The 13,952-nt window shown below is 33.2% G+C and overlaps 1 protein-coding gene and 1 long non-coding RNA gene across 3 annotated transcripts in view; one reads left to right on the top strand and one right to left on the bottom strand.

Moving 5' to 3' along the window:
* Positions 1 to 893: 893 nt before the first annotated feature.
* LOC127723364 (uncharacterized) lies at positions 894 to 4,597 on the bottom strand. 2 transcript variants are annotated; one of them, XM_052229946.1, is made up of 3 exons: positions 4,542 to 4,597; positions 3,396 to 3,820; positions 894 to 1,228 (listed from the first exon to the last, which is right to left on the bottom strand). In XM_052229946.1, exons 2-3 carry the CDS (start codon positions 3,814 to 3,816, stop codon positions 987 to 989), a joined length of 663 nt encoding a protein of 220 aa, XP_052085906.1. In that variant the 5' UTR covers positions 3,817 to 3,820; positions 4,542 to 4,597; the 3' UTR covers positions 894 to 986. The 2 variants fall into 2 exon arrangements, with proteins under 2 accessions (XP_052085906.1, XP_052085905.1); XM_052229945.1 differs by lacking the exon at positions 4,542 to 4,597 and having other exon boundaries at positions 3,396 to 4,003.
* Positions 4,598 to 12,587: 7,990 nt separating this feature from the next.
* LOC127723331 (uncharacterized) overlaps positions 12,588 to 13,952 on the top strand; it is a 70,107-nt gene continuing 68,742 nt past the window's right edge. The window contains exon 1 of the long non-coding RNA XR_007992006.1: positions 12,588 to 12,715. This is a non-coding gene — a long non-coding RNA (uncharacterized LOC127723331). The remainder of the gene's footprint in view (positions 12,716 to 13,952) is intronic.

Below are 13,952 nucleotides of genomic sequence, written 5' to 3'. Positions count from 1 at the left end.
AATGAAAGGTAAAGCAAGCCATGTTGACCTCTATCAACCAAATAAATACCATTACATATATAGTAAATGACTGATGGCAAAAACTTAAATTTGCAGAGCAAACCATGTTGACCTCTACAAAAGTAAATAATTCTAACATGTATAAAACAGTCTTGTTAATCCTTACAAAAAATGAATCACAATAAGGTAAAGCAAGCCATGTTGACCTCTACCAAAGCACTTAGTAAGCGACTGTGATTATATTAAATCTAAGTGTGAAAATTATCAAGTCGAATATAATGTTGAAAAGCGTTTGACTTCCATCTACCCATGTTTTGGATCAAGGCTAAAGGCACACCTCTGGCAGCTGCAGATGTCGCAGCTCCAATTCTGAAACTGTGACCTTTATAAAAATTTGTGTCTAAACCTACGAAATTAAGCAAACTTTTTAATGAAGAATTGAAATAAAAACCTGAAACAGGTTTTCCACATTTAAATCGAAATAAAGGGCTAAGTGGACGATTATGTAACCTTAGGTATTCCTCAATAGCTTTAACAGGACATAGATAATTTTCAGGACGTCTAGCTATTGATAATGTCTTACTTTGCAGATTACTATGTTTGTAGAACTTCATAGTAATTGTCATATTGCTCACATGACCATTTACTCTTTCAAACTTTATATCTTCCCTTTGAATTACTCTATAGAATTCAGACTCAGCTTTAACTGCAATTTCTCCAATACGTAAGAAACAAAAATAAGCTGTAGACATCATAGCCTTTAACAAAACTTGATTATAAATGCCAACTATTACTTTTGGTAAAGCCTTAACTAATTTTACAAGAATATCACAGGTTATTGGCAGCCGTGTATCAACAGAATGTCTCAACTGTTTTGTACCTTTTATCATTTTTTTAATAAAAAATGTGTCTGTTGGATCCTGTAAGAACTTAATTTTATGTATAAAACTGATGGCTGATATGTATGACGCAATTGTAGATGGTTGCTAATTTTGAATAAACAAATGTGAAATAAAATGAGCAACCATGACATGAGTAGATGGAAGTACAATAACTCCTGGAAAAAATTTCTGACAAAAATTTGAATACACACTTAGCATTCTATTATATGATGACACAGTAGCATCAGATAATGATGCACTAACAAGCTTATCAGTCATAGATGCAAAAATTGAGGTGGAATGGCCACAGGAGTTGGACTTAACCAAGGAGCAATCTGATGAGCTTCCTGAAATGAAAAACGAGACAACAAGTCACAAATAACGTTTGTTTTTCCAGGAATATGTTTGGCTCTAAAATAGATATTGTACTTTAATGCAGCTATCACTAATCTTCGAATCAATTTCATAATATTCTTTTCCCGAGATGATATTTTATTTATAATTTCAGCAACAGCTGAATTATCTGTTAAAAACAGTATTTTATGATTTGCCAATAGAGGGCACCATATATCAATAGCTAACACAATCGGGAAAAGTTCTCTCACTGTAATGTGTAAATCGACTAACTCCGGTGGCCATTCACCTGAAAACCATTTGCTGCCAAAAACTGCAGCAAAACCACCATATGTACCTGCAGCATCAGAAAAAAGTTTTAAAAAATCTGATGAAACCCATTCTTTAAATAAAAAACAAGATTTACCATGATTGTAATTTTCAATAAAATTGTACCATAACTTCAGATTTAATCTTGCATCAGAATTAAGATTGATTCTATAATGAGGAGATGTATGGCATATAGTCAGGTCAAAAAGCCTACGTAAAAAGGCTATTCCAGGTATGATAACTCCGCATGCAAAATTTAAAAGACCCAATAAGGATTGCAATTCTCTAAGTGAGATACTGCGTTTACGTTTGTATTTACTCAATAATTGCAAATTTTTTTTCAATTTTTTCCATAGGTAAACGAGCTACCATCTGAGTAGAATCAATTTCAATACCGTAGATACTAATGCAAGTAGTAGGGAGTTGTGTTTTGTCTGATTTGATGGGTACCCCCAATTTATCGGCAAGACAAAGAAAAGTTTGTAATGCACTATAGCATTCATTTGAGCCAGCTTTTCCGACAAAGAAAAATCATCTAACAGGTGTGATACCCCATATATTTGAAATTTAGCATTTAAAATCCAGTGGAGGGCTGTAGAAAAAGACTCAAACAGCTGACACGAGGACGAAGCCCCCATGGGGAGGGAGACATCATAATAAAATTGTTTGTCCCAATGAAAACCTAATAGATGATGATCTTTTTTATCAATTGGAATTAAGCGAAATGCATGCTCAATATCTGTTTTGGACATTAGACAATTTGATCCATAAGATTGGACTAAATCTATAACTGTTTCAATGTTTTGGTATTGTACAGCCGAAAATTCTGGGGAAATACCAGAGTTTACAGAGTCACCCTTAGGATACGACAAATCATGTATTAATCGATAAGAATTGGGTTCCTTTTTTGGAACTAAACCCAAAGGGGAGCATACAAAGAGAGGGAAAGGGGGCTTTGTAAAAGGACCCTTAACTTTACCTGCTTCAATCTCTTCATTCAGTTTTGATTGCACAACATGATAATTTTCCCTTGCACTTTTATGATTTGGAGGAAAAATCTCTTTATTTAGGGATGTAGAAAAACAAGAATTAATTGAAAATCCAAAAGAAAAACCATGAATCAATTTATCTTTCAACTGTGTTTCATAACCTGCTAAAAAGTGTTTTAAATTTTCAACCTTTATTGGTGTTGGAATTTTGACAAAGTTTGCTTGTTTTCCTTTTTGCTCTGGACATGTAAGGGTACAGTGTTTCTTGCTGCAGTGTACACATTGGTGTTTAAGTTTACAAAACTTTGATGTGCATTCCCCTGATTTACAGAAGGCCCAGCAATAGCCATTTGGGAATTGATGCTGATGCTGGGCCCTCCTATGAAAAGAATTTGGGCCTGAGTTTGAGGTTTTGGCAAATGATTTCTTATTTTGACCTGAAAATTCAGATTGTCTGTCATATAAAGCTGCAGATCTCCAAAGTTCATCATTTATTTCATCCCATCGTAACCCTAAAATTTTCCTTATCTTCCTAAATTTCTCGTCATATAATTTAGCGGCTTGGAAACCCAAGAACTTGCATAATGACCGTACATTAAAACCATATTTTATCAATGCTTTAGCAGACCTCAAATTCTTTTCAAGATATATAGACATAAATATATCAAAAGCATTTGTCCATTGGTGAAAGGACAAAAGCTCTTTGTTAGGTTTCCTATTTGAAATCGTAATATTTAAATTTTCAAATAATGTTGATTCATTACATGTATCATCAATATTAGAAGGTAACAATAGAGCAAAATTTACATAACTAACATTTCACATGCATATGGATTTTCTTCATTTGAGTTTAGCAGCTCACCATCAGAAGGAGTGTTGATATTAGGATCTGAGGAAACTGGTGGTTGAAAGACAGCTAACATTGGTCCCTGGGAGTCAGTAGTTGACGAATTTTCTGGTTGTATAGATGATGACGACAATATACCAGTTAAGTCATTAATTGGAACTGCTGTATTGTCTTTGACAAGTTGAACGCCAGAACTTTGAAACTTCAGGAACAAAGCATCAGCAATGTCATTTGCGGTTGGAACAGACGACTGTTTAGCATTTGTTTCACGAACTGACAGATTTTCAGGAGCTGTTTGTCTGGCCTTGCGTCTCCGCACTGGTGGCCTGTATATTGGTGGTAACTCCTGACTTTGTTCCTCCACTAAATCGTGAACATCCTCTACCAGGTTTTGTGGAGCAGCCTTTCTTCTTGTTCTGCTTTTCTGCTTTGGCATTTTGCTATAAATACATAAAACAAAAAATAAAAATAGAAATCCTGTATTATCACAGAATTTAAAGAATGATACTATATAAGTAAAATTTTTAAACCAAAATGCTTGTCCGGCAAATTAAACATAGTTGATATGATGATATATCAAGCAAAATATACTCATGTTTAAAATTAAGTTTGATTATGATATGCTAATTAATACTCCAACCAATATGTATAAAGTACTTCAATTGTACCAAAATCGATCCCTATTGTGACACAACCATTATAGGGAAAGACGTGATTTATTCTCTGATTAAATAAACTAATAATACACTAATATAATAGTATATAAACCATGATTATGAATAAATAATCAATAAGTAAATATAAACAGAGACATTTTATATTATATAACTCTGATATAAATGATGTAACCAACCATAATAAAATATAAATAAGACATTTTTCATGTCACCAGTGTCACAACCATGTGCATATAAGCACAACCACTCAGAGATATTTTAAATTATAAAATCGTTAAGGTGATGGAGTAATAATATGCAAATAATTCATAGATAACTAAATAATTGTATTGTATGCTTCTTCTTCTTCGTATGTCCTTCCAATTAGGAACAATAAGTAATAACAATCATACACGGTAGTTTGCAACGCAAGTTTGCTCGACATTACATGTACGTGAAAGGCTACCAACAGCAGCACGAACACTTCTAGCGTATATTTCCATACCTTCATCATTAAGATGAACTTTATCTTTTAATAATAAATCTGGGGTGTTCTTCCACCACCCCCTATGATGCCAGAAAGTCGCATTATCTCTTTGTTTTAGTAAATGACTAAGTTCTTTGTTTACAATGTAAACCTTGTTGTTATAATAGGTTTCCGGTCTTTCGGAATACCTCGGGAGAAGTTGACCAATAACCACGTGGTTAACATGATAGCAATTAATTATGTAATCGGCAAAAACGCTGATATCTCTTGCTAATTTTACGGGCTCATTTTCAGACGATAAATCGTTGCCTTCAACCTGAAGAAAAACCGAATGTGGCGTATATTCTTCAATTATATGCATATAATGTTGCTTTTGAACACATTTATTACCGGGGCGAAGAGTCCCTCCCCCAAACCAAAATATTCCACCTGGATATCGGTTCCGTCTAAACCTAAATTTAACCAACCTCGATCACAGTTTTCATGAGTAAATGTTTCTAAATGACGAATCAAAGAATTACCAAAAATTAAGGCACGCCGGACCATGGTTCAAAAGCAACTAATCTATTATAAAAATTAATAAATTAAAAATTAAGCTATCAAAAATATATTGAATAATAGTTAAGGTTCGCTTTTACCTTATAATCTGTGGATTCTTCGATGACTGCCTTTCTTCAGTATTTTTGTCAGCTTTTCAGATAAAATTCAAAAACGATCTTTTCTCTCTCCCAAAACAAAGGCGAATGACCGCATGTCCGAGCACATGTAGAAATTTGATATTAATTACCGATCTCAAGAACTGACCAATCAGATAATGTAATTAGATGATCATGCATTGAACATGCAGTCCTTCACCTCATGTTGATATACTTAAACAAAGAACCCAGACAACATTGGTACGTTGGCACAATGTTGGCCCAACGTACCTACATGCATTGGCCCAACGTTGTTTTTAAACGTTGGCCCAATGTATAAGTGCAAAGTGGCCCTACGTTGGCCCAACGTGACGGCTAAACGTTGGCACAACGTTGTAAGGTTTTATATAATACATTGGCCCAACGTTGGTTCAATGATGGAATAACACTTGCTGATGTTGAACAAACGTTGGGCCAACGTAGTTATAAAAACTGTTAACAAACTTTTCCCTTAGAGTGCAATAATTCTTGGTTATTACATCAGTTCAAAATGGCGAAAGTATTACTTTTTTAAAATGTTGCACTTATTGCGTTTTACAGATCCACTATACCATGTTGTGTCTGACATACTACCCGAAAATTTTGTATTTTGCCACTTCTCTCCATCTTCCTGAACATGTATGAAATATTTGCCAATGAACGTTTCAGTAACCAACAACCAATCAATCTCTCTCCAGGAATTGTACTTCTGAATTTTACCCATATTTGAATGATTCAATCAACATATCCATGTTACCTATTTTTAGCTCACCTGACCAAAAGGGCCTAGTGAGCTTTTCTCATCACTTGGCGTCCGTCGTCCGTCGTCGTCCGTCGTCGTCGTCGTCCGTCGTCGTTAACTTTTACAAAAATCTTCTCCTCTGAAACTACTTGGCCAAATTAAACCAAACTTAGCCACAATCATCATTGGGGTATCTAGTTTAAAAAATGTGTCCGGTGACCCGACCAACCAAACAAGATGGCCGCCATGGCTAAAAATAGAACATAGGGGTAAAATGTAGATTTTGGCTTATATCTCTGAAACCAAAGCATTTAGAGCAAATCTGACATGGGTAAAATTGTTAATCAGGTCAAGATCTATCTGCCCTGAAATTTTCAGATGAATCAGACAACCCGTTGTTGGGTTGCTGTCCTTGAATTGGTTATTTTAAGGAAATTTTGCCGTTTTTGGTTATTATCTTGCATATTATTATAGATAGAGATAAACTGTAAACAGCAATAATGTCCAGCAAAGTAAGATCTACAAATAAGTCAATATGACCAAAATGGTCAGTTGACCCCTTAAGGAGTTATTGCCCTTTATAGTCAATTTTTAACCATTTTTCGTAAATTTTTGTAATCTTTTACAAAAATCTTCTCCTCTGAAACTACTAAGACAAATTTAACCAAACTAGTCCACAATCATCATTAGGGTATCTTGTTTAAAAAATGTGTCCAATGACCCCGCCAACCAACCAAGATGGCCACCATGATCTATCTGCCCTGAAATTTTCAGACCAATCAGGCAACACGTTATTGGGTTGCTGCCCCTGAATTGGAAATTTTAAGAAAATTTTGCAGCTTTTGGTTATTATCTTGAATATTATTATAGATAGAGATAAACTGTAAACAGCTATAATGTACAGCAAAGTAAGATCTACAAATAAGTCAACATGACCAAAATTGTCAATTGACCCTTTAAGGAGTTATTGCCCTTTATAGTCAATTTTTTACAATTTTCATAAATTTTGTAAGTTTTTGTAAATTTTTACAAAATATTTTCCACTGTAACTACTGGGCCAAGTTCATTATAGATAGAGATAATTGTAAGCAGCAAGAATGTTCAGTAAAGTTAGATCTACAAACACATAACCATCACCAAAACACAATTTTGTCATGAATCCATCTGTGTCCTTTGCTTAATATGCACATAGACCAAGGTGAGCGACACAGGCTCTTTAGAGCCTCTAGTTCTTAAATAATGTAAATACAAAGGTATGATTAAACATAATTTATTATTAGCTAGACAACCAGCAAAGTTTGAAAATAAACTTGTTTGTATCTATATGTTGCTAAATCAGATCTAGAATGATAATTCATTTAATATCCCATTTGTATAATATCATTACAGTTTATGTTGCAATATCCAAGCTCTGTATGCAGGCATTGATAATTCATTTTAAACAGTAATTTTTCTAGTTTTGTATTCCAACATGGTTTTTATTCACAAGAGTATTCCTTTTGTTTTCTGCTACACTTTGTTTTGTCACTATTTCTGGCTCCGTCTTATGTTAAATCTCTTCATAAAAGTTATTTCACTGCCCCTGTAATAAAGTAATGAATAAATGAGTACTACTCAATGTATGTATATTTAGAATATATTAAATTCTCCTAAAAAAATAAACAAAGAAGAAAAAAAAAATACATTGTTTCCGGTGTTCTGGCATATTACAATAGTTAGAAATAAATGGGGAATGTGTCTATGGGACACAGATGATGCCCCCCGCTTGCATATAATGTTATAAAGGGATATAACTAAAGAACTGTAAAAGTGACAATACCCAGATTTGTACTTGATCTGAGTTTTGTGGTAATAAGCATTGTGTATACGTTTCATAAAATTTGGTTGAGGCAAACTAAAGTAAGAGAACGGAAACGAAAAATTCTGCAATTTTTCCATTTGTAGAGGGGCATAACTCTAGAACAGCAAAAATGACGCCACCAAAATTCGAACTTATCTGTGTTTAGTGGTAATTAGCATTGTGTATAAGTTTCATACATGTGGTTGAGGCAAACTAAAGTTAAAGAACGGAAACGAAAAATTCAGCAATTTGTCCATTTATAAAGGGGCATAACTCTAGAACGATAAAAGTGACGCCACCACAATTCAAACTTGATATTTTGGCTCTCAATAATGACGACTTAAGTATGTATACTAAAGAAATTTATCCTGTTGAACTTACTTTAAATAAAGCTAATACTAACAATGACCACTGCCCTTTCCTCGATCGTGATATCTATATCATTAACGGAAAGCTTAATACTAAAATATATGATAAAAGAGATGATTTTTCATTTCCTATTGTAAATTATCCATTTTTAGATGGTGACGTTCCCTTATCACCATCTTACGGTGTTTATATATCTCAACTTGTTCGATTTGCTCGTGTATGTAACAATGTTTTAGATTTTAACGAGAGAAATTTATGTATTACTGAAAAATTATTACACCAGGGTTTTCGATATCACAAACTAGTCAAAACATTTACTAAATTTTATCATCGGTATAAGGACATCATTCGTAAATATAGCTCAACATGCAGACTTCCTTTACGTTCAGGTATTTCACATCCAATTTTTTATGGAAATATTCTTTATAAAGCACAAAAATGTCAGTATTCACCTCTGAAGCTAACAAAACCTTTAAATAGACTTATTAAGAAGGGATAGAATCATGTGCAAAACAGTGTAGCCGAGACCATTGATTGGCGCGCTAAAATATCCCATTGACTGGGCCAGATTAGGTGAACGTTCGTCTGTAACGCCCACAACTCACGACGTACTTATTATAAACATTTAAACTGTGGGGTTGCCAAAGGGTCTCAGTATATATACGAACTACAGTGCACAGTATATTATATACATATTTTATTTGCGATCATAAAATGTACGAAGTCGTCCATTACTATGTAAATTGGTTCAATTAAAAAAAAAGCTGAATATGTTTCTGTTGCCAAGGGTTTTTCACAAATATAGTAGTTAGCAGAAAAGATCACCAAACTATACATTTTACCTATTCAAAAACGTAAATGCAAATTTCACAAGGCTTGATCCAAATAGCCTTTTTACTGTCTAATAACTTGCAAGTACGAAAAAGACAGGAAAGAAGTATATTTTGTCTATATGTTTTGTGTTTGCACACTTTTTAAAGTTGATCATGCATTAGTTCTAAAATAAAATTTTGACCAGATAAAAGTTAAAAGATGACATAATTGGACAACCGCAATTGTTAAATCGCTTTGACGTCCGAAAAAAAGATAATAATCAACACATCCATTGTAACTTTTAAAGCCAGTTAAATCCTTTTTTGCTGAAAGAACGTCCGATATCATAAAAATTCATTATCAAAACATAACAAAAACACAAGTAAAGAACGTTTAGGTATTCAACATAAATCAAAACACAAAGGTTATTCCTGATTAGTTTTTCGAATTATTTTATTTAGGCGTTGAGACCCTTTGGTGACCCCACAGTTTAAATGTCTATAATAAATACGTCGTGAGTTGTGGGCGTTACAGACGAACGTTCACCTAATCTGACCCAGTCAATGGGATATTTTAGCGCGCCAATCAATGGTCTCGTCTACACTGTTTTGCACATGATTCTATAGTTACGATACTGTTGTCAGGTCATTAAAGATTGCATATTTTGGCGTTAATATTGATTCACTTATAGGGTCTTTGCATCGGAACTAAACACATTTATTTAAAACCAGTTGTTGGCATGACACGGGTTATGTTCTTCTCATATATGTTATGATGGTATGATACTAAACCCCTAACGAGAAGGATTGTGCCTGATATTCATATCATGAAGACATAATCTTTCAATCAGTTTAATTGAAGTCTGGAGCTGGCATGTCAGTTAACTGCTAGTAGTCTGTTATTTATGTATTATTGTCATTTTGTTTATTTTCTTTGGTTACGTCTTCTGACATCAGACTCGGACTTCTCTTGAACTGAATTTTAATGTGCGTATTGTTATGCGTTTACTTTTCTACATTGGCTATAGGTATAGGGGGAGGGTTGAGATCTCATAAACATGTTTAACCCCGCCGCATTTTTGCGCCTGTCCCAAGTCAGGAGCCTCTAGCCTTTGTTAGTCTTGTATTATTTTTAATTTTAGTTTCTTGTGTACAATTTGGAGTTTAGTATGGCGTTCATTATCACTGAACTAGTATATATATTTGTTTAGGGGCCAGCTGAAGGACGCCTCCGGATGAGGGAATTTCTCGCTGCATTGAAGACCTGTTGGTGACCTTCTGCTGTTGTCTGTTCTATGGTCGGGTTGTTGTCTCTTTGACACATTCCCCATTTCCATTCTCAATTTTATTGATCTGTGTTTTATGATAATAGGCATTGTGTATAAGTTTCATAACATTTGGTGGCGGACAAGGGTAAAACTTAATGCCCCCTCCGCTACGGCGGGGGCATAAAAATTCTCTTTATTAAAATATTTTCCCTAGCCTATACAAGTCAAGGCAAAAGTCATATTTCATGCTTTACCAAAACGGCTAGACTTCACCTCGCTAGCTAGGTTAAGCAGGACAATTGAGTGTAGAAATGGATACAGGAAACTATTCAAATATCGGTTTTGTTTTGCAAAAGTTTTGCTGAGGACAAAAAACTAAATTCAGTCAAGTCTGTATATTTATATATAAATTACAACATTCTTGCAATGAATTTAATAAGATTAAGAAATAAATAGTAATACTCTATTTGATATCCAAAACACTGTTACACATGCAAGTGTGTATATGATCAGGTTTCACAACTATATCGTATATAAAATTGAGAATGGAAAATGTTTGCATGCGATTTAGAAATAATAAAACTAACTAATTCATTTATCTTTCTATGAAGTACAAAAATGTAGAAATCATTCTACCACATTTCTGAAACATTACGGAACAAGGTACATCTAAAGACAGATTTTTCAATTAATAATGGTAATAAATGTAATCGAAATAGATTTCAGAAATAAAATATTAAAATATTGGTAATTTACAATTTGTTTGATGATACTAATGTTCAGTGGCAAATATTTCATGATTATTTAGGATTGAACAAAATCTAGAAAATATTTCGCCCAAAACGTATAAACTTCACGATCAACATTAAAGAATGAAAGAAATTATATGTTTTAATTTTGAACAACATCCCACTGATTAAAAAAAAAAACATATTGTATTTGTCAATTCATAATCGTATATATATCAGAATTTTTAAAGTTACAACTTACATGTTACTTTCTTTCTCTTTGAACCTCAGATGATATAATTTTTTCTTTTCTTTTCTTCATTTCACTGCTTTTTTTTTCAAATATACACAACAAGAAATAACCACAAAATTGACCATCCTATTACATTCAGATTTCCTATAAACTCAATTACCATAGCAACTATCTTTGAAATTTGTTTAACATATGGTCAACCTTATCAGAATGTGCTTGATTAACAGACTGGCTGTATCAAATATCACTTTGTATATAATTGCTAAATTATTATGTTTCACAATGTTTAATGAAAAAAGTTATAATAAATAATAATGGCAATAAATTTAAACTTTTAATCAGGCAATCTATGTTTACGATATACATTTTTTTATTACAGTAATGATATTCCAGAATAAATTTTACCTGGCTTATATATAGAGTATAATGATATAGGATCAACGTTGGCCCAGCATTTGCCCAACATAGAGTTGTAAATGTAATTTCAGTTGATGAACACTTTTGGTATAACATTAACTTTTCATAAAGCATGCAGCAATCGCAATTATCCGCCTCCCAAGAAAAATAAAGTGTAAAATATTTCATAATCAATTTTTATTTACGAAATTTGATATCGGCCCTATGTTGCTACTAACATAATGCCAAAGTTGGCCCGATTATTCATAACCAACATGAGACAATAACATGGATTTACAACAGCAGGCCAACGTTAGGCCAATGTTGTGCAGCCAACACCAATGTGCGACAAAACGGACCGACAATTTGCCAACGTTGGGCCAATGTTGTGCAGCCAACATCAACGGTCGACCAACAGACCGACAATTTGCCAACGTTGGGCCAATGTTGTGCAGCCAACACCAACGGTCGACCATCGGACCGACAATTTGCCAACGTTGGCCCAGTGTTAGTCTGTTGACTGGGAAATGCCTTCTTACACACATGGCATTAATAAAATCAATATTATCGGAAATTCCAGCCAAAAAGTCTTTTATTTACAATAAATGTTTGATAGCTTGTGGTCTATTTCAATATCTGCAATGTATTCTTTGATTTGTTTTTTATTTGGACTAGAGCTTTTGTAAATATCTTGATAGTATTCTTGTTCAATTTGTAAAATTGAATCTGTATCAGTATATATTACGCCGTTTTTATCTGTCAATGCTGTAATAGTCTTTTTTGATTGTCTTGATTTTTCTAAACCTAAGAAGAATTTAGTGTTTTTTCCCTTCCTCTATCCATTTTTTTCTAGATCTTACTTGGGCACCATTTGTTTTATTGACACAAAGTATTTCTAAATTCTTTTCTACATTGTCAATTTCATTTCTTAATATACTCATATAGTTTTTATCTATAGTCTCATTATTAATAAGATTATTAAGTTTGCTTAATTTTGTTTCTAAATTTATTATTATGTCTTTATTTTTCTTTGATTTTCTTTTACAGAAACCTATGGTATGTTCTCGTGTCTCAGTTTTAAATAAGTCCCATAGTACTGATGGATCCTTGGTATGTATTTTACTTTTACATGTTTTGATTAATTTGTTTATCTTTGTTTTACGCTTGTTAAAGAAAAGGTTAGGTTAGTGGTTTCCCATTTATCTCAACGAACATCGAATCATTGTGGCTGGTGTTTTGGTCTCATCTAGTATTCAACAGCTGCAGTAGCATTTTGTATGGACAATCATTACTACCGACCTGAAACAGTGAAATAATAATCCTTCGCGAAATATATTTGTTCAATTAGCAAGCCATCATCACTTTCATGAGTATATATGAACTGTGAAGTATATGTGTACTGTCAGCGAAAATATTTGTCAATTGTCGACTTCAATTATTGGAGGATCTTACGTTAGATACAATAAAAGAATTTTAAGTTTTCGTGACAAAATATCTCTTTATAGTCTAAATGGACTTTGGTAGGACAATACATGACATTCTTGTAGTTTATACCATGTATTTGAAAACCTTATGTCGGTGAGATAATAACCATCGATATTGTCAAGTTGTAAATATAAACGGTGATGTAGATATTTATCAGCAAACGTTTCTAAATTGTAGTTTTTCATGCGATCCATGCGACGTGTGTGTTTTTGTCTCTTCAATGACTTCACTCGATGCAAGATCTTCACATTCATTACAATATAAAAGCGAAACGAAAGATACAATATAAGTATCACTGATCCAATTGGTTGAATGAATAATAGAGCTTCCCCTCCTTCTTGCAAATATGAAATAAACAAACAAATGTAAACTATGTGCACAAATATCTGGAATCATTTAACATACTAAACCTTACTCTGTAAGATTAAAATACACAAGTCCAATCATACTTTCAATCAATCAAACCAGATACCATAAATATCTATAAAATCCGATGCATAAACATGTATCGTGATTGACATCTATATTAACTCATTATTTTAGACCGATGGTAAGGGTCGTTCGAAAATTAATATTTTAACAGATTCCACAGTTGGGACGGCCGCATTTTTTGACAGATGAAGATATATCATCTTTGAATAACTCTTAAATAGTGAGCAACCTTTTTTAAAGATTTTGACTGCCTTTATCTTTTAATAATTTTCTGTGTGGGAAGGGCTCTTTTCATTCTTTGATCTTTCATTAGTGTAGGTATATTTCGATAAATTATTTTGTAAGCTTCTGTATTTCTCTGGTTATATGTTGATAAGTATGGTAATATGGTACTCAGTACTATTGACCGTGTTTTGTTGTTTTGCATTTA

The sequence above is a fragment of the Mytilus californianus genome, unplaced genomic scaffold, assembly GCF_021869535.1.
Source record: "Mytilus californianus isolate M0D057914Y unplaced genomic scaffold, xbMytCali1.0.p SCAF_1, whole genome shotgun sequence".
Lineage (NCBI taxonomy): Eukaryota > Metazoa > Mollusca > Bivalvia > Mytilida > Mytilidae > Mytilus > Mytilus californianus.
Note: the sequence above shows the minus strand (reverse complement) of the source record. Positions and strands in the feature narration are given on the sequence as shown.